At 46.9% G+C, this 21,373-nt stretch overlaps 1 protein-coding gene across 6 annotated transcripts in view; it reads right to left on the bottom strand.

Annotated features, from left to right (window-relative positions):
* Positions 1-21,373, bottom strand: part of SETD3 (SET domain containing 3, actin N3(tau)-histidine methyltransferase) — a 71,292-nt gene that overhangs the window by 33,396 nt on the left and 16,523 nt on the right. For all 6 annotated transcript variants that reach the window (XM_082387722.1, XM_082387724.1, XM_082387723.1 and 3 more), the window contains 3 exons: positions 19,990-20,138; positions 17,883-17,955; positions 17,321-17,577 (listed from right to left, as the gene is read on the bottom strand). In XM_082387722.1, the coding sequence (XP_082243848.1) occupies positions 17,321-17,577; positions 17,883-17,955; positions 19,990-20,138 (479 nt within the window). The remainder of the gene's footprint in view (positions 1-17,320; positions 17,578-17,882; positions 17,956-19,989; positions 20,139-21,373) is intronic.

Below are 21,373 nucleotides of genomic sequence, written 5' to 3'. Positions count from 1 at the left end.
AGTTCTTGGGTACCAGTAACTGCGTATGAGTTTAAGTCCTGGAACAGACAGACCAGCAAATAGGCCTCCGTTTTGTCAAATGGGAATCACAGCCAGACCCGGGAGGGTGGTTGTGAGGATTCAGTGTGCTTAATGAGTATCTGGGCACCAAACGCCGTGCTGGTCCTGCTCCCCTGCCCCCTTGCGGCCTGCCTCTCCACCCTCACTTCCTCTGCCCCGTGCGCATCTCGCTCCAGCTGCACTGAGCGGCCAGCCTGTGCCCTTTGCCCACGCCCCCCAGTGAACCCCGGACCCTCCTCAGGGTCAGTTACCTCACCCGCCTCTGAGAAGCCTCTCCTCACTCCCCAGTCTCTCTGCTCTCCCCTCGCCTCTGGGCTAGTGCCCCCTACCCCTCGCTCTTCTCTCACTGGACGAGATTTGGTTTTCCGCTAGACGGAGAGCTCCTTGAGGCCAGAAGCCACGTCTGCAGCCCCAGCACCTACCAGCGCTCCTCCCACATCAGTGGTGCTGGGTAACAGGGGCCGACCGCCAGAGAGAAAAGGCCTAGGCGCAGCGGGACTTCTGCGTGATTCTGCGACGTGCAGGTCTGTGTGTGACACGGACAGAAACTGATCCTTCCCAACAGACCTTTCTCGGTTTGGGAATAATACTGCTAAGCCCTCCATACACCCTGGTCCAACACTTCACTCCCTCGAGGAAGCTCCATTTCACATCCACATTAGCAGTAACTGAAACACTGCCCTTGTCACTACGCCGCCCACGTTCAGGTGACGAAGTGCCAGCATTGAGACCCAGCAGCTGTATCTAGGAGGTCCCTCTGGTTAGCGTACTGACCTGTTAACGGGAAGCTGCTGTCCTTCTGGTTCTAGAAACCACAGCCACTAACTCGCATTAGACTGATGAGAAGACCACACAAGAGCAAGGACCTCCAAGCTGATGGTAGCAGTTCTGATGTAAACGTCACCAAATAAAAACTGGCTTCTTAATTTTAAATGATTTCACAGCATTTAAGGAAAAAACATGAGACTGACACAAAGATTTCAGAACTCATTAGAGACAGTCTTGAAATCACTGATATATTTAAATTGAACGCTGCTCATCTGACAGCTTTTCGTTCAGACGTGCTATTGTGCGCGTGTCACTACGGTTACGGTTGGGTGAGCACTTCCATTAAAACCTTCACCTTCACGAGCTTATAATTTCACAATAAAGATTTGCTCCAGGCTTGACTTTTGCATACAAAAGATTTCCTGCTTGAAATATATATTCCAAAGTACAAAATAAACCTGTCTGAAAACTCAGATACAAAGATTACTTTCGGTGTCTTGCATTCAAACAAGTTAGAATAAGCTAGAAATTTAGGATCAAAAGTTTCCTTTCTAAACCATAAAGGTTAGAAATAGAGAAAGGCTGGTAAAGTCAGCTTAGGAATAAGGGGGGAATAGTAAACTTAAAACCAGTTTATTCCAGAAACCTCAAGGTCATCCTAAACTAACTCTCTCCCAAACTCCTCTCATCCAGTTTGTCACCAGATACGGTCAATCCAACCTTCAGATACTTCTCAAATTCCTCAGGCTAACTGGTCTTCTGGCCTCCCTGCCACGAGGTTATCTTTAAGCAAGCAAACAAACCCAGGCCAACCTGATCACTCTGCTGCCCAGGGCTCCCTATGACATGCAGGGCAGAAACCCCAAAGCCTGCTGAAGGCCCTCGTGCCCTCCCACCCTCCCTCCTTCCTGCACCCTCCATCCCAGCTCCTGGGAACGGGCCTTTCTGTTTCATCCTCCTCCCTTTCACATCCAGTACTGGAACTTTCCGTTTTGACATCACAGACGTGTGCTCAAATCCAGCTTCTGGTTATTTACATTAACAGAATGTTATGTTTTAAAACCACATTTTATTCCCTGATAGCTCAGCTGTGTGACAGGGTGGGAGGTAATTGTGGCAACTGAGGATCAGAGAGTTTGAGCCACTTGGGCAGGTGTCATAAAATACAACTACTGAGGCCACAGCCATTTCACCCCACACTGGCCTGAGCCACAGAAGCTACAGGCATCCCAGGGAGATGCAGGGACCCAACTTTCTGGGAGCTGGTCCCTGCTGCCAACCGCTAAATGACCTCCCTCAAATCCAGGGGCTGCGGCCTCTGCTGGGCCTCGGCTGTCTCCCCTCCTCGGAATGTGTCCTGCCGCCCCCCCCCAACTCCACACCTTTGCTGACAGTAGTTCCCTCCCTCTACCAGACAATTTTGCCTTTCGAGCCCCAACTCAGGTACCACCTGACTGCCCCCCAGGAGCTCAGACGGCAGTCACTGCCTCAGTTTCCCATTTTTGCTCTTCAACGTCTCCTGCCAATTGTTTTCCTCCCATCTCTACTATAAATTTCTACAAGGCAAGGACTCGGATTACTTCTCTATCTCCTTATAGCACCTACCACTGACCTGGAGGAGAAGCCAGCATTCAGCAAAACACCATTATTATTAGAAGATATTTTAAATAGGTAGTTATTTGACTTAAAATTTTTAATGAATACTATTATAATTTTTTCCTGATGAGGCTGAATGTAAATAAAAATGAACACAGTATCCATGATATGTTTTCAATAACTAATATTTAGAACTCACTTTTTCTTGTATGCCAAAAGAATATAATTGATTTGTGAAATGAAAAAATTACCCAAATTGTAACACATGACAAAGCTCGAGGACTAAAGAACACAGGTGGGCCTAAAAGTAACAGCTCTCCAAAAATATAATTCAGGCTTCAACTGTCAATAACTGTAGGGCATTTTGCTACAGTCATATGTGAGGTGGAGACACCCAGTAATTTCCAGGAGGAAAAGGTCGGGGAGAGGGTCAGAAGGAACGCACAGGGCCTCGGATGGCCACACAGCAACACACACAGGAGGAGCAGTTCACCGGAGCGACGTAAGGAGCGGACAACAGGCCCAGCACAGCCCGCAAGCCCTGGCTAGAGCAGAGTCAGTGGAGGGAACGCGGCAGTGGAGGACATCTGGTGGGAAGTGAAGAAAAATGGCCCAGAGCACATCTGCAGAAGACTCCGAACCTGAGCGCAAGAGCCTGGTCGTGAACACCGGCTAAGAAGGAAAGAACAACAGAAGCCGACAGTGTTGTGAAGTACATTTCACGTCACCTAATCTTTCGGAAAATATAGACAGTATTTTATTTTTTACAGAGAAAAATACAGTAGCCCAAGAGAGTATAAACCAGTTTTATGGACAGCTACTAGATTAAGTCTGCTAAAAGCAGAGGATCTGATAAATCCTCCCCTCACTGTAAGTTTCACGTCTGGGAAGACAGAGGAAGAAAGGCTAGGACACAGGCGTCCAGGGCCACCGAGCTTTGGGCAGAGTGACGGCATGCTCTGTTAGACTTGCGACAGTCCTCATTTACATGGCTCCTCTGATGTCCCATCAGGTTTAGGGACATCAGAGGACCTTTGTACAAATTGGAAGAAGTCGCCTGCCTGTAAGGATGCAGCTCTGAGGGGACGCAGCTTAGGGAGCGGAGGATAGGTTGGACTTTGGCCATTCACCTCCCACGAGGCCCTGGCCATGCGAGACTCACTTGGAGAGCTGGCAGGCAACCGGCTCCCCACTGAACGAGCTCTGCCCGAGCTCTGTGTGCCAGGCACTGTGCCGGCAACAGTGCCACGGTGGCGCCTGGAGAGCAGGGTCACTCCAGAGGAGGACACAGATAATAAGTCAACACATAAATTTTAAAAAAGCACGCTAACTGTGATGGTGAATTTTATCTGTCAACTTGGCTGGGCCACATGCCCAAATATTTGGTGAAACATTATTCTGGATGTGTCTGTGAAGCTGTTCTTGGATGAGCTTAACATTTAAATCGGTGGGCTCTGAGTAAAGCAGATTGCCCTCCCTAATTGCTCTCCTCCTCATCCAGTCAACTGAAGGCCTGAACAGAACAAAGGCCTGACCTCCCCCAAGCAAGAGGGAAGTCTGCAGCAGAAGGCCTTCGGACTTGAACTACAACATCAGCTCTTTCCTGGGTCTCCAGCCTGCTGGCCTGGCCTGTAAATTTTGGATTTGCCAGCCTCCATAATCATGTGAGCCAATTCCTTAAAATAAATCTCCTTCTATATACATAAACACATCCTGTTGGTTCTGTTTCTCAGAAGAGTCCTGACTAACACACTAACATAGTGGATAAGGCAGATCTACTTTAGGGTAAGGGAAAGCCTCACTCAAACTGCAACATTTTAGCTGAAACCAGAAGACTGAGAAGGAGGCAGCCATGCACAGAACTGGGGGAAGCCCCTGCAGAAAGGGAGCAGATGGGGCCAGAGAGGCTGGGCAAGACCAGCGAACTGATCACAGCCAGGGGGCGCGGACTGCAGTGACGGGGAGGGAGGGGTACCCGAGGATTCACCTGAAGTGCGAGGAGGGGCCGTCTCAGCAGCCCTGCCCCCTGAGTTTTTCCAAGTGTGATGGTAAACCAGCAGCATGATATAATTTATGTTACAAAAAGATCTCTCTAGTTCTGCACACAGACCCAGACGGGAGGGTTAAGAGTGGAGAGACCCTCTGGAAGGCAGGACAGCGGCCTGGACTGGGTGTCCATCATCACTGGAAGGAAAACGAATTCCAAAGTAAGAGAAACGACAGTAAGAAAGCCACTAGCGGGCTTCCCTGGTGGCGCAGTGGTTGAGAATCCGCCTGCCAATGCAGGGGACACGGGTTCGAGCCCTAGTCTGGGAAGATCCCACATGCCGCGGAGCAACTGGGCCCGTGAGCCACAACTGCTGAGCCTGCGCGTCTGGAGCCCGTGCTCCGCAACGAGAGAGGCCGCGATAGTGAGAGGCCCGCACATTACGATGAAGAGTGGCCCCCGCCTGCCGCAACTAGAGAAAGCCCTCGCACAGAAACGAAGACCCAACACAGCCAGGAAGGAAAGAAAGAAAGAAAGAAAGGAAGGAAGGAAGGAAGGAAGGAAGGAAGGAAGGAAACAAACAAGCAAGCAAGCCACTAGCCATTTTAAACAAGTCAGAATTGCTCCAGACCAAAAATAAAACAAACAAACAAAAATAACTGACTTGACTATTGAAAAAACTTGTATATGTGACCACAGTCATTGCTGGTGATCTCCTACAAACCACGAAAAATTAGAAAGCTATCTGAACACAGGAAACAGGCAAACATCCCCATAGGACAGAAGAGAATTAAGCTAGGGAACACAGAAGAGAAGTCTGCTCCTGACCCCCTGCAGGTTCTAGAAGAGCCACAAAACAGACGATTGAGTGACAGGTGGCCTGAGTTCTGGGACTCTCAGCGGGGCAGGGAGGATTGCAGCCTGCAGAGGCTCTGGGGTCTGAGCCAAACCTGAGACCCAGCCTGGCTACTGCCCACCCGTGAGGCCCGGCAGGTCTGCTCTTCAGTAGGAAAGGGGAATCGCACCTCTCACTGGATGCTGACAGGAGGAAACGAACTAAGGCACAGTGTCTGACCAGTTTTATTAAATGCTATTTGCTGCTGTTTCGGCTACTGGCTGGTGGCTTTATTCACCCAACAAACCGCGACTGGGCCCTCGCTATGTGTTAGGCCCCTTCCAGCTGAGGATAAAACACAGCCCCTGCCCCCAGTGTGCTGACATTCTGGTTGGGAAGACAGACAAATGAATGAAGAAATACACATATGCTGTCAGGTACTAATGTGCTTTGAGGAAAAAATGGGCCCAAGGCGAGGTCGGAGAGCAGCGGAGGCCCGTCTCTGAGATCACCTTCTCCAACCACCACTGCTCCCATTTAAAAATGACAAAAAAACAAAAAAAGTCCTCCTCAACTTCTCAGCTGAAAGGACTCTTCCTTCTCTTTCAATCTATGCCCTCAAATATCACTTTTTACTGAATTAATTTTACAGGCCCAGCAAGCAAGCTTCTGACTAACTTTGTAAACCGCCGATTCCAAGCAGGTGCACCTTGCAGAGAGGTGTTTGCTGAACGAATGCCTCAGCCGGTGGGGGGAGACGGGGAGGGAAGGAGTCGTGGCAGAAGACGAAATCTACTCTTTTGCTCTCAAGTCAGGAAACGACTCAGATGAACGTTCCAGGGAGGCATGTTTTGCCTCCAAACAAGGACCGGTCCTCTAAGTAGTCCTCACGCTGGGAAGGGCTGCCTTGTCAGATCGGGCCCTGAGCAGGGACCGCGCTCGAGCAGAGGCCAGAGGACGGCCCTGGGGAGGGTGTGGCCGACCCGCTGAGTCTGCAGGGCTGGCACCTGTACGCTGAGCCCGCAGAGATGCCTCTTCTTCACTCCCACACAGCCTGGCCTTTCTACAGATGAGGGAACTCAGACTCCAACTTAACCTGACCAGGTTTACCTAGCGGGTGACAAGCTCAGACGCGGAGGGACTATTCTTTCTTCTACAGGACACCGACTCCTCTGAAAACTGGCAAGCTGGGTGCAGAATGGATGGCCAGGCAGAGTCGGAAGAAGCTGCTATTAACAAGACTATTTAAAAATTATTATATTGCAAGGGCAATTTTTTGGATAATCTGCCCAGCAGAAACATGCTGCTAAAATGAGTTTCCATAACGGTAAAAGATGTGGTCCACCTGATCTAACCCACCAGGGCTAGAATGAAGCACTAAATACTCAAATCAGAGCGCCTGCCCGCATCAATCCTACGTAGAGTTAGTATGCAATGCAAATGCAGGAAGCACACAGCCCGATGAATACCAACAGCAAAGCCCCACCTACGTTCAGGCTCTCAAATCCAAGGAAGTCAGGCGGAGTGGACTGCGGTTGTGTCTAATCCACAGCACCTTATGGAATAAGGGCAACAGAACACAGGCGCCTTTGTTCCCTGTCGGTGAACGCTCACTAACCTGCTGATTCTGTTAAAGCGATCGTCCTCACCATCTCACTCCATGCAGGTCTACACGTTCCCTCAAGTTCACCGGAGGGTGAGCTCAATCCACTCGTCCGCTTGGTACTAAAATGCAGAGGGGGTGGACAGTCCCAGCTGTGCCTCCACATCCAGCTGCCGAGAGGTCCCGGCCCAACTCGAGTAAAAAGGATGTATTAATAATATAATCCCTGATGTTATGGAGGTTCCTCTACTGCCTCTAATTCCTTTTCATGCTTCTACTGTAAATGCTTTTCTCCCTGAGAGAAGGCGAGAAGGATACGCAGGGTGGCCATGGGATGGTTGCAGCCTAAGCCAGAATTTCTTGGGTCATAAGCAATTATGAAAGCAGTACAGCTCTGCAGGGAAGGAACAGAATTTGCATGTCAACGTCAACCAGCATGAGTGGTTGCCAGTGTGTCTGCTCACTCGGGAGAGTGTTCTCGTAAGGGCGCTTGTCAGAGGTCTCAAAAAATAGAAGCAGGCTCTCGTCTTATCACACACACTCAAACCAAAACAAAACAAAAATAAAACCAAAATTCCTATCCCAGAGAACAGGGAATGTAATCACCAGATACAGACCTTAGGGGGCTGGAAAAAAAAAAAGCGGGTTTCAAGAAAAAACAGTTTTGAAGCTTTTGTTTTTAAACTTGTATTTTCAAAAAAGTTCTACTGATCAGACTTGTGGGAAAGACCCGGGACTGGTAAAGCGGGGGCTAGAAAGGGAGAGAAGGAATTGTAAAGAGGATGGGTCTGTGGAGACGAGGGAAGTGGGAAAAACAGCCTCTAGGGTCGGGAGGATCTGGGCTTCAATCCTGACTCGCCACTCGGCCCATCTCCTCACCTGTAAAACGGGGTGATGCCCCAAAGACTTGGGCCCTAGGACTGGAGGTTTCCGCTGAATCTAATTTGGTTAATTCTGTCCCAGATTCTCATGGGAAGGCAGTAGTTCCCGGAATAAAAGGCAAGAAAGCTCTCACAGTGCTGGACACACAGCCGGCATTGCCATGAATGATTACCCTTGTAATGGCTTTGTTGGACTTCCGTTCCCAACTCTGATCAGCAAAGTTGGAAGTTTTTCTCAACGGGCTCAGGTGACAAGCCGAGTAAGGGGAGGAAGGCTGTCGTTCACAGGACGACTGCCAGACAGAAGAGCCAGCGGGCCAGCCAAGGGCAGGAGACAGGAGTGCCCTAGCAACCGCGGCAGCCTGGAGATCTGGGAATCTTACCTGGAAAACTTCTACAGGAGGACACAGAGCGTGGGGCTGCCCAGCCTCCCCGCTTGTACAGACACCACAAAACGGGGACCTTCCTTAATAACTGCCAAGAAGGAATATGCACCACCGACTGGACGCAGGTATGGCTTCCCCCATTTAGAACCAGGAATACAGAGAAAGAGCATTTCGTTCCTTGAGTCCCTCAAAGGCTGCTGAAACAAAAACTGGAAAAAACAAAGAACACTAGATTCCCAGCAGGTGAGGTCTATATCTATTTGAATTGCTATAACATTATACAAAACAAGCAAACAGTTAAAAACACAAATTAGATGTTTTTAAATGTCATATCTGCAGCCTGTATTTATAAAAATGGTGAAAATTAGATACATGTTTAGAATGAATAATCTACAAAGTCAGAAACCTTAAATAAGGACATGGTAAGGACAACACTCATACACATTTAACACAAATTAGTAATGCTCAAGGTCAGCTATCGGGAAAAAGCAAGGACACAGGTCAGTGCATCTCCGCAAGACAGCCAGAGGCTCTAGAAAGATCACAAAGTCGCTGGAAACTCTCCAGAGAACATGCAAGCCTGGAGTGATTTTCCTAAGTTCCAGTGTTTCCACTTTTTTATAACATTAAAAGTCAAGTTGGTAAGGATACAAAAAAAGAAAGAAAGAAAGAAAGAGAGAGAGAGAGAGAGAGAGAGAGAGAGAGGACCACCAGCTTCATCCCAGCGTGGGGGAAAGCCAGCAGCCTACGGCTTCCTCTGCAGGTGAGGCTTCCTCTGCGTGTGACCCTCTCCCACCTCTGCATAGAGTGAGACTGAGGCTGGACGGGGGTCCCTCCAGGAGCTGGAAGGAACCCCAGCAGGTGCCCTGTGCAGGCCCAGGGGACGGCACAGCTTTCTGCAAAATAAGAGCCCAAGAGGGATTTTGAACAAGACTGCTCTGCCCTTAAAACTAGACCACTTCTGGGCTTCCCTGGTGGCACAGTGGTTAGGAATCTGCCTGTCAATTCAGGGGACATGGGTTCGAGCCCTGGTCCGGGAAGATCCCACGTGCCACGGAGCAACTAAGTCCGTGTGCCACAACTACTGAGCCTGCGCTCTAGAGCCCGCAAGCCACAACTACTGAGCCCGTGCGCCACAACTACTGAAGCCCATGTGCCTAGAGCCCCTGCTCCGCAACAAGAGGAGCCGCCACAATGAGAAGGCCGCGCACCGCAACGAAGACCCAACGCAGCCAAAAATAAAATAAATAAAAATAAATAAATTTATTTAAAAAAAAAAACTAGACCACTTCTTTGTCCCAAAAGTAAGACCAGAAAGAGCCGTAGAGAAAGACTGTGAGCCGCCGACCCCGGTTTGGGAGGGCTGGGGTCCGGCCAGCCTGCTCTGACCCGGGCCTGGGAACCCCACATCTCCCACTGCTCCTTTGCAAAGGGAGGATGGACACTGCCTCCCTCACAGGGTGACTGTCAGGACTAAAGCCCTGAGGAGAGAGCCCAGGGAGGGTCACCCCGATGGGGCAGCTCTGTCCCCACGAAGCATCTTCTGTTAGTGACCACGGGTCCAAACAACAAGCTCAGGAGCCACTCCCACCTCCCGGTCCGGCCAGTGCTCCAGGGCACCCGGCACAGAACACGACTCACAGGATGGGAAGAGGCCCCTCGGACTCCGGGCACAGCTTGGAATCAGAGGGCATCATTCTCTCCCCATCACATCCTGCATCTCCAACCAGTGCCCTCACCACAGAAGCCACGTTTACCTCGATACCCCAGCCACTGAAGCACCTTCTCTCATCCCCACCATCGCCTCTGACTCACCTCCTCGGTGTCCCATACCCCCCACCCTGCGTCAGGAGTCGCGACATTGTCAGGAATTTGGCTGAGAACGAGAGCATCACATACGGAACACACGTGCCTCTGGGAGGGAACTTATGTGGGAACGAGGGCAGGAGCAGGGTATCCAGGAGGTGGTGCCCACGGGCAGGCTTTCAACTCTGTACAATGTTTACAACTTTTTCCTAAGTCGAAAAAATTATTTCAAAATAAAAAGTTCAAAAACACCTCTTGGTACCCCCAGGGACATTAGTCCCGGTCCCCAGGTGTGGTGCCTCACGCTTGAGATCCTCAATAAACAGTAGCTGAATGAACAATCAGGAGGATACAATGGGCTAAAAACAAAAAGAAAGGGGAGCGAATCCAAGGTCAGGAGGAGAAGGTGGGTTGGTTTACCTGGAAGGAAGACCCTTACACAGGTTTCTAGGCAGAGGGGAAGGGCCAACGGAGGGAGAAGCCGGCTACGGAGAGCCCCCCAAGCTCCCCACGGCCTCAGGGATGACGTGGAGGAAACCTGCACGTAAACCGGGGGTGCCCGCCACCACCTCAGCCACCAGCGGAAGTCAAGTTCCATGAACGCAAGTGCACACCCTCCCTTGCGGGGCTCTCGGGTACGCGCACCCACACGTGTCTAGGACAGCATTTGACGCCCACGTACATCGCCTGCACGTGTCAAGGCGCTGGATCTTTAAAGTATGCTGAGGCTCAGGGGCTCTACTCAAATCTGATGTTCATTCCTGCAGGCCTCATGCATGATCAGATTTCTCTATGTACATGCATGATCAGATTTTTCTCTATGAGCTTCAGGAAAACAGAGGTAAACCTATCTCCAGCAAAAATTCACGTCTGTGCTCGTCTCCTGTGGCTCCGTCAGGGACAAGGAGAACAGCGAGAAATGGGACAGCAACTGACGTTCAGCCACAACTGCCACGGGATGCCGAGAACCAGAAGTGGCACCTTCCTTGGCCTCTGGGCAGGCCCTGTTCGCAGCAAGCTGTGAGTCTGGCTGCGCGGGTCTCCTGCCACCACGGGCCTGGCCAGGTGGGAGAAGCTGCCGGTCCGGGAGGACGGCCAACTTAACACAGCCTCCCCCTGTCCTGCAGCATTAGGCAGGAAAGGCGGAAGCCTTGAAATAAAATTCACAACACTTAACACACACAGGAGTCTCTCCATCAGCCCTTCCCCTGCACCGCTCAGATTCGATCAGCATAAAAAGCGGAGGCCCAAGTAAGGTGCGATAAATCACTTAAACAATGAGATCAATGGGAAAATAGTAATTTTATAGATATGCCTCTATGCTGTTAAACCCCGTACACTTGAATTTACTTAAAAGAGCATCACATTCAAGCTCAACAGCACAGGAAAATGTGCGCATCCCAAGAGAGCTCTTAACCTTGGGAGCTCTTAACTCCACATCGCAGTGCCCAGCCCACTACATGGGATTATCAACTAGACAAACAGCTCATTCACAGGATCTGTTCATTTCTTTTTCATTGACATGGGTGAGAAATATTTGGACTATCATTCCTCTACGTTAAGTCAAGATATGATTTTCTTCATTTTCTCACAATCACACCACTTCAAAGTTGGGTTTAAGCCAAATCCTACTTTTTTCCCCACTGATTTCTATCACAAAACTAGTCATATATTTCCATGCAAAAGTCCCACCTTGGAGCGGAACTTTGGAATGTCCTGGTCTGTCAGGTGTACTTTTATAGGTTAAAGCTCTGCAGCAGTTTTAAAGGCCAAGTTCTGCCTCTACTATTAATCCTCTCTTCTTCCCTGGCGCCCCCCTTCACAAACTGACAGGAAGAAATTCTACCACCACTCAGGTTCTCAATCCCCACAAGCCTTTTCCAGCATTTGGCTGAGCCACAATTTCTAAATTCAGCTTCCTGAGTTTGGGGGTTGACATTTTTCAACCATGAAGCTGCAGTAGAATGTTTCACCAGCAGGTGTGAGATCTTAACTGCAGGTATGCACAAAAAATTCCCTGAGTTTGAAGCTTCTGGTTACATACTATCATCTGTTAGATACCTAAAGGACACACTGTATACTGCACATCTCAAGAAGAATACAATGCAGATACAATGTAAAAACCTTAAAGAACCGTGAAGCCCAAGCGCTACTGCACAGATGAGGACGAGCAGAGGCCTGGAAAGACTTTTAAACCAACTCTGTGAAGCAAACTAAAGACAGAAAGTAACCTGAACTACCAAGCGGCCGCACTCAAAAGCCTTTGACCAAGAAAATATGCTGGGAGGAAATTATTTTCCTAGTTCTTAGGCAACAACAAGCAGAGAGAGAGAGAGAGAGAGAGAGGTTTCTCTAAACATTAAGAATGCAATGCAGAGAAATTTACCTAAAGGCATTTATAATTCCTAGAAGTTAGTATTAGTGCCAGTTTTCTTTTAGAATAAACATCCTAAAGGCTGAAGCAAGATGACTATGAACACGTCTCTGTGCTCCTCTCCCAGGGACTTGGGATCGCCACCACACAGGGACCAGCCGTGCTTGCGTCACACTGCTGGTGCCCCCAGGAGACAGTGGCCGGGCCGGGGCTGGCAGACCTTCAGGCCAGCGGCCAGCTCAGGAGAAAAAGAATGAGTTTCGGCTCAGACTAGAGTCTGGTCTGCATCCCCAGAAAAATGACTTTAAATTGGAAGTCGTAACAAAAAACTGCAAATCAGGTTCTGGAATTTGAGCCCCCAAATGGTATGCCAGGGTTTGTGATTATAGCACACATACACATGTCTCTGGGAAGAGGGTTCCCAAGACCCTGAAAAAGGTTAAGCACTACAATGCCAAAAAAAAAAAAAAAAAAATCAAACTGAGGGCAGGTCGCTGTACTGAAAATGTTAAACATGAACTGCTGTAATCCTACTCACTCTCCCCTGAGCGATAATGCATTGCTGAAGCGATCTGTCTACTAAAAGGGAGAAAAAGCCCAACACCCAAGCCTGGAAAAGCATAAGATGTATGGTTTGGTACTGAAGTGAGAAAACATGACACATAAAATAACAGCAGTACCGTGTTAACACTAATGTTTACTCTCAATTGTTATTGAAGACTTCTATAAGCACTGGGAACATCCTGAAACTAGAAGAACAGCTAGACTCAAAATATGATTTTTAAAAAGATAACTCGTGCTTAAATCTGTTTTTCTTTGTCGTGAATTCTTACGCAAAAACCTTCTCCTCCACAGCCTAGACCCCCTGGTTGTCTCAGCAGTACGTCTCATTCTGGGCTGCCTTGCGTTCCTATTCCAACAGGCAGAGAAATCAAATCATCGATTAAGAAATTTTCTGCCAAAGCTCATTCTGATGTATTTTCAATTTGCAATCATCTCTTCTGCTGCCTATTTTTACTAACGTTAAGTGACTGTCACATTTTCTTTTACTGAAAAAGAACCACCCTTAGACTGACCACACCATGGGGCTCACGGCATTTACTCCACATGAAGCCATGCTTCTCCCGCTGGAATGTGGGTTCCAGGGATGCACAGTGGCAGGTAGGGTCATGGGAGAAATTGGGCTGTTTTCCTACAGCGCCAGGCTGACCTGATAGTAAGTCATTCCACGTGATTGTTAAACCACAGCAAACATAAACAATCGCACGAATTTTTAATATTTAAAAACATGAGATATAAAACCAATGATAGTAACAACAAAAGCATGAGATATCGAAGCAATATGAGTTTGTGAAGAGTCACTTGGGTCTAGGCCCTAGTCTTGCAGGAATACTCTTCATTATCCGTGGCCAACAGGAGTTTTTAGTAGGAAAGTTAAGAAATACTACCATAAGGTACTGCAGGGACAGGGGAGATGCAACTTAAAACAATAAAACACAAAACAACCAAACGGCATGGCCTGAAGGATCAAAACACAAAACAGTAACAGAAATGGAGCATTTCTATGACAAGTACTGCTGTACTGAGGGCCTCACGTAGATCAACTCATTTCGTCCACTCAGCAACCCTGGGAGACAGGTGCTGTATTATCTCATTTTGCAGAAAAGGAAAGAGAAGCACAGAGACCTGGCAAAAACGATGCTGTGGGGATTTGAACCCTGGCAGGCCAGCTCCAGAGCCCACCCTCTCCACTACCATGCCGCCCTGGCTGGGGTGGCTTCAACCGCGACCTCCGTGGTGTCTCCTCATGCCACAGGCATTGCAGCCCGGCACTGTGCTGGGGGCTTTGATGAAGAGCCCAACTTGGGCTGACAACAGTTACACTGAAAAATGGGTCTTCTACTTCTACCTAACAGATCAGGAGACAAACACAGAGGGGTAGGGTAAAGCAACAAATGCCAAATTATATTTAATTTAATAATAAATCTATTTATTAGGCTTTCAACTCAGGCTTGTCTGACTACAAAGCTCAGGCTCCTTCTGTGCGGCCTCTCTCTCTTGGGCAGATTATCCCACTGCTGCTTCGACCCTTCCTGAAACCACCCTCAGTCAGGGCTGCCCCGTTCGGGGCACATGGTCCTTCCCCTCCCATCAGTTAAATGCCCCCTTCCTGACTGAACTCTCACCAGCTTATGTGGAGAACTGATGATAGCCCACCACACAAAGTTCATTTTCAAAACGCAATTTCAAGGATCTCGACTCGACTCCTTGGTCCAAGTCTGTGTTTGTAAAGAGTAATCTGAATTTTACACTTTGATTTTTCAATCTCTGTTCCCCTGTACTTATATCCTTAACAAGTCAAACATCTCCAAACCTAGCCTTATATTTGTAAGGTTTTAAAAAGAAGTAATGTTTGTTAAATGACAGCCAGCAGAAAAGCACTTTACAATATATTCTCCTAGCTACAGCAGGCAGCTACAGCCGGGGGGGTCTGGAACTGGCCCATGAAGACTTTCTGACACATGGGGGCAGAGTGACGGGCAACCAATGGCAGGCGGGCCCCAGGCATCCAATCGCTAGAAGGGATTGATGGTGATTTCTGGAATCACACAGGTATTGGAGGTGCTCTGTCCTCTATATGTAAATACAAAGCAGGGTTTCTCAGCCTTAGCACTATTGACATTTTGGGCCGGACAATTCCTTGTTCGGGGGCTGCCCTGCACATCATGAGAAGTTCAGCAGCAACCCCAGCCTGGATGCCACTGGCATTCCCCCCCTCCCCAAACCTAACAATCAAAACTGTCTCCAACTGTTACCAAATACTCTCTCAAGGGCAAATACCCTCTCAACCGCCCAGCTGAGATGCACTGATGTAAAACAGAAGAAGCTATTACGTGGTCACAGACACACCTTGCTTTCTCTTCGGTTTGATGCTTTTGACAGTCAAGAAAAGTACAGTTTGACTGCATCTTGAAATCATTTTTAAAATTTATGATTCTGCATATATTTTTTTTTCTTCTTACCTTTTGACCCCCTTCACCCATTTTTAAAATCACGACCATTATTTTCAAATACTCAAGATTGGCTTAATTATGCAAAAAAGCCAACACTTGATTGTCTGATAATTCCACATTTGGATATACCTTGTTTCACATTTATTAATTAAAGTTTTCAATAAAAAGGAAGAATAAATAAATAAAGGAATACTAAAAAGGAATAATGAATAGATTCATTAATGCTTTAAGACTGTGGTTGTTTTTTTAAAAAGGATATTTGGATTCATTATAAGTTATCCAAATTGTTCTTGTTAGTCATGTGAGAATTTTATTACTCTCAGAAAAACTTCTGAATTAAAGTTTATTTTTAGAATGTTCTCTAGTTCCTGAGATGTTCACAATAATACTATTTACTACACAGACTGTGGTATAATTCGGTCACCTAAACATCATCTAAAGGGGTTTATTTCAGAGGGTTATTAAGAGACCTGGCATGAGGTGGTTCCATCAAAATGAACAGAGTATTTTAGTGACTCACGGTCATTTCAAATCTCATTGAACCTTGAAGCAAAACTGCACTACTTTGTTAATACTGAAATAAACACACCGGTGAGTGTAATGAAAATCCAAAGATCACGCCAAGCCAGCTGTCAGGAGACTTGGCATCGTTCCAGAACCCTCGACCTGACCACAGAGGCAGTTCCTCTCGGGGTCGCCGCCGGCCTTCGCCATCTCACAGCCCCGATTTGAGAAACACATTCGTGAAAAGAGCTGGTTTCCAGTTTGTTGCCTAACAATAGGAAATGACAAAGGCTTAGACCTGCTAGGGTCAGCTTCGCTTTTATTAGTCATTGAAGAAACACAATTAAGAACTAGGAATAAAAGCACAACCCTTTCAGGTCACGAAGAGCCACGTCACACTTTAGACTGCAGGATTGTAAGTGCAAACTAACCGAATAATCAGAGTTTTGGTCTGGCTCCATCAATATTTTTCAAACCAAGCACACTCAAAATAAATGCTATATACATATTATATGATAATTCTTAAAGGCTTCCTGAAGTTTAAAGTTTAGAAAAACAGCGATTTCTACTTGAAGACAAGAGTCATAGTTTTTTATGTATTTGAAGTATTTGATACAGGGGAGGATATAATTTTGAGTGTAACATTCTTGTGCAGTAAGCATGCTGTAAGGTTAAATGATGAACACAAAAACATTATTTCCTGTAGCAATGAAAACACAGCAGAGACAGACCAGCTAAGGAACAACCAAATCAAGCCTAATCCAGGTTATCGAATTACCCAAAGAAAAGGGAAAGGGAGCAGCTCACTTTCCCACTTGCCACCTATTAGGTACAGCAGTCCAGGAGCTGATTCGTGGGCATATGAGAAAGGGGCCAGTCAGGAGGCAGAGACACTTGCCCTTTCTTAGCTCCCAAGGGAACCCTGACACTGGCCCTCAGCCGTCTGAATGCTGTTCAAATGGAAAGGAAAAAGAACGCTGGCTGAACTGCCAAAACACAGCAAGGAGCAATCAGGTGTAATCCAAATGTTCATGACCTTATAGAGATTTCCATGTGACACTTCTACTTAGAACTAATTAAAATTAATATAATACACAGTACACTTTGCAAAACATAAAGAAATCAATTGTCAATATTTTACTACTAATATACGTATGAAGAACCCACAAATGGACTTTCATTTTCTTGGAAAATTTAGACATGGGGCATATCTTTTTGTACTAGATAGACTGTAGAGCTTCTAAAAGTCCATGGTTGTCTTTCGTTTTCAGAAAAATGGAGTGACTTTCATAACTTAGGAGCAACCGCTGCTTGTTTTAACACTGGGCACTGAGGAAGTCAGATGTATTCCAATCACATTTCAGTGACATTTCTGTAAAAACAGAAACAATGCACTCGATGCCTTTTACCTTAAAAAGCAAAATGTTTAGGTGGAACATTTAAGCAATCAGTTTCCCTCCTTCCCCACCCTGTGACACATCCTCTAAACAGCTCCCAGCCGCTCACCTGGATGACCTTATAGAAGTAGGCGTACTGCCGCGCTGTGTTCTTATACTGGCTGAAGACGTCATGTATGGCCTGTGTGGACTGAAGGTAGCGAACCTCATCCTCTTCGAAGTAGAGAGGGGTGTCGTATTCGCTGGGGAGGGTCTGAATGTAGGGTTGCCAGAAAGAGTTAGGGTCGGCTCGCTCACACAGCAGATGAAAGGCTAGTGTAATGTTTCCCATGGCTTGAAGAATTCGGTCTTGAGAATACAAGGGCCCTGAATTAACCCAGAAGGTAACAGCATCAGTTCCACACACTGCTTTAAAAAGTGCTCATTCAAAACATATATTACAGTTATAGGAATATCTTGATAGTCATGTAACATTTAAGGTAAGGTGCCCTCTTCTTTTGACATTCTTCTACTACGTCAGATTACAAGTGTGGAAAACACTTCATGTGGATTTGGGGAAATATTTCACTAGTCGAGAAAACGACCAAATACGGTCCCTAGCGCCACAAAATGAAATTTTATATATTTTTATCATTTTTGCTCTGCTTTGAACAAACAGAAATTATTCTCACCCAGCACTGAATTTTTAGCAGATTCAACAGTCATTAGTAATTTTCGTGGAACCCATAAAAATAATTCTTCTGCCTAGGAGGAAAAAAATAATAGTAGAATCACCAAGACATGTTACAATCGTCAATCCAGCTACATCTATGGTCAGAAATCCAATCACAATGAAATACAACTTAAGGTTGCCTATAAGCATTTCATTTCTAATTATCAAATACACCCTTAAATGTAAACATTTATGTTACAGTTAAATGAGTAGAAGCATCGTTTCGAATGCTGTTTCCAAAGAAAAACTATATACACTGGGGAAAAAAAAATCAAAAAAGCAACTTCCAACTATAATTCGAGGCAAATATAACAATTTGGGAATACAGCACAAGGGTGTTTACTTATTCTTTGCTGTACTTAAGTTCTAAAAACAAAACAAAAAAAATTCTACCTCCAACAAAAACCTTAACCTGCCAGTGTGAATTGCTATTGAGTTTCTGAAGCTAGAGTAACATTCCTTCCTCCACATGCTTGACCTTAAAGCACACAGATACCAGCGAAAGCACAAGCCCGTAAGACATATTTTGGTTACTAATTTTTTCCCAAGGCATTATCTCACTACTTTGGCAACATGAGATGCTTCTTTTCAGGAAGTCCTGTACGTGTGTCTATACTGCCTGAAGCATGCACGTCAACGTAGTACTTTGAGTGTGGTGATGGTGTCACGGGTATATGCATATGTCCCAGCTCATCAAAACATGTATGTTAAATATGTGTGATTTTGTATATCAATTATGCCTCAATAAAGCTTAAAAAAACATGCACATAGTGAAGACGGACCACCGCTAAGATATTCTGGGTGGCATCCATACTAATGATGCTTCTCATCAGAGATGAGAAAAATGTGTGACAGCTGGTTTACTCTTGCCTTTTACCAAGGTCTACTATTTATTTTTATGTGTGTCTCGTCCCTTACTATATATTATAAGCCTCATGAAGGAAGAGACGCTGGTGTTTTTGGAAGCATGGTATAATAACAAGCAAGGTACTATTCACACACTAGATATTTAACAGGTATCTAATAAACCAGTGCATGGCTTATCAAGGTATCACTGAAAAGTAAACTATGACTTGACCAGAGATGTTGCTGGAAGTTTGAAGGGACCCAAATAAATAACATCCATGTCCTCCACCCAAGTTCTGAACCAACTGAGAGAGACACAAGAATACAACAGATGGTGACACAAAATATCACCTACGGAATCCCAGAATTAGACAGACTCCCCACCTAGTTACAGACAGGACTGGAGCCCCGACAGGCCTCCCCACGTGTGGCCCGCCCTGTAAAACTCCCAGGGTGGAGAGAGCAGGGGAGAGAACACATATGGTAACCAGCTCCCACGGAGAAAAAGGCCAAGCCCAGATCCTTCTTCCAAAACCATCAGATCGTTACACCTCCTCTCTAGGAGCGGCATGAGTGAGGGCCAGGGAGAGGCCGAGAGCCCCGCCGGGGGCTGCTGCTCCCTTCATCTGGAAGGATGGACCGAGTGTGGAGAAGAGCATTTGTCCCTTAGCGCATGGATATTTCTCTTCTTCTTTCCCCTCCCCTCTGCTGCTGCTGTCTCTGTAAGTGGCACCGCCAGCCACTCAGTTACCCACTCCGGGAAACCGGTCCGCATCCTTGACACTGCCCATTCTCCACACCCCCCCACCCCACATCCAATCCATCACAGGGCCCTGTGTGCTCTCCCTCCCAACCACCCAAGCCCACATCCTCCTCTTCACTCAAATCTCAAAAGCCCGCGAGGCATGTTCTCTGGTCTCCTAACAGAGGTTCAGAGATGTAACCCGACTTGCCCCACTCACTGGTTAATAGCACAGTTCCAAGGAGGACGACCTGGGAGGGGCTGTCTAGAGCCCTGGGCTGCGGCTCCTCAGGACCACGAGGCCAGCTGGGAGACTGCGGGTCAGGGAGCGGGAGCGAGGGCTGCACGCTGCCGACACGCCCACGGTGTGCTCAGGACAAGCCCGAGACGCCTGTCTCCAGGTCCTGGGCCCTCCACGCCACACCACCCAGACGCTCTTAGAGCCGCTCCCGGACCAGCAGCTCACCTACAAACTCACCTTGATATCTCTTGTTGCTCTCAGACCGAAGCCCTCTTCTTTGAAGTTCACCATTTCAAAACCCTCAACAGAGGCTCCATTTTCAGAGGCCCATTTCATTAGATCAGGAAAGTAATCTTCTCTTTTTCCATCAAAAGTAACAGACAGACCTATATCAATCCATGTTTTAGAAAACAAGAGCTACTTTTAGAACATATATCAGTCATGCTGCTCTCAGAAAATAAAAAACAGACCACTGGAACTAACTACCTAGAAATAGTAGTAAGACTCCACTCTTGAAAAAAAAAATCAAAACTGACCACCAGATGTCACAGTACATACCTTAACTAGTGACAGGAAAGGTGAGTTAAAATCCTGAACGCCCTGCTGGTTACAGAGCAGTAGCTGCTGGTCCCAGGTGATGTGAATATTGGCGGTCAGGTGCTATTAGGTGAAATAACGGATGGCGAAAGCCTTCATGACCGCTGCAGGTTTCTAGAGCAACCTGCCATCTCTCATGTGCACACTTTCTTTAACAAAACTCCCACGAAAACAAAAATCAGTAGCTCACATACATGCACAAGGAGATGTGTGTAAGGAGGAGCCCTAGATCCTGATTCTAAGAGCACAAAACTGGAGAGCTCTGAATTTCGTCCAGCAACTTAAATGAGCAGGACCTATATGTATCATGTAAGTGAAACACAAAACTTAACACTGTTTTTCTGAAAGTCCAGTAGTATGATACCATTTACGTAAATTGTTAAAATACCAATTACTACCATCTATTTGTATGGGGTTATACGTGAAGCAGAAACACGTTCACTGTAAAGACAACCCCCCCCGAGGGGGAGGGGAGGGGAGGGAGTGGGATGGAAGTGTGGGGCTTCAGCTGTGCCTGAAACACCTAATTTCTTAAAAACAAATATAAGAACCAATCAAAGCACGGAGGGAGGGGAAGAGATCGGACCAGTAGGTGAGAAGGAAGGAAAGAAGAACTTGAACCGACAAGACTCTGGCATGTATCCAATTGAGATAGTAGCTGCTTAGGTGTTATTTTCGGCACTTTTCAGCACGTTTGAAATATCAAAAAGGATGAAAATCCATGCATAGGAAAAATCATTATTTTTTTGAGGAATAAAGAGAGAGGAACAGGAACTTCGACCACATGAGGTGCTGGGCACAGAACCCAGCCCAGGGCCTGTGGCCATGTCCCCAAGATACAATTCATGGTTAACTGGATCTGTGAAGCGGGACTGCCTGGCCTGGGGCCGTGCCAGGCTAGGTCTGCAAAGGTACCTGCTAAATGGAGAAAACTGATTTTGTTAGGGACACTCTAAAACAGAATTTACTCTTCCCTTATTGAGAACTAGTGAATGCTCTAACTTCAGTGCCAGTTATAGTAAAC

This window comes from Balaenoptera borealis (assembly GCF_965194805.1).
Source record: "Balaenoptera borealis genome assembly, chromosome: 3".
NCBI lineage: Eukaryota > Metazoa > Chordata > Mammalia > Artiodactyla > Balaenopteridae > Balaenoptera > Balaenoptera borealis.
The sequence above is the reverse complement of the archived record's forward strand: the minus strand, read 5'-3'. Positions and strand labels throughout refer to the sequence as shown.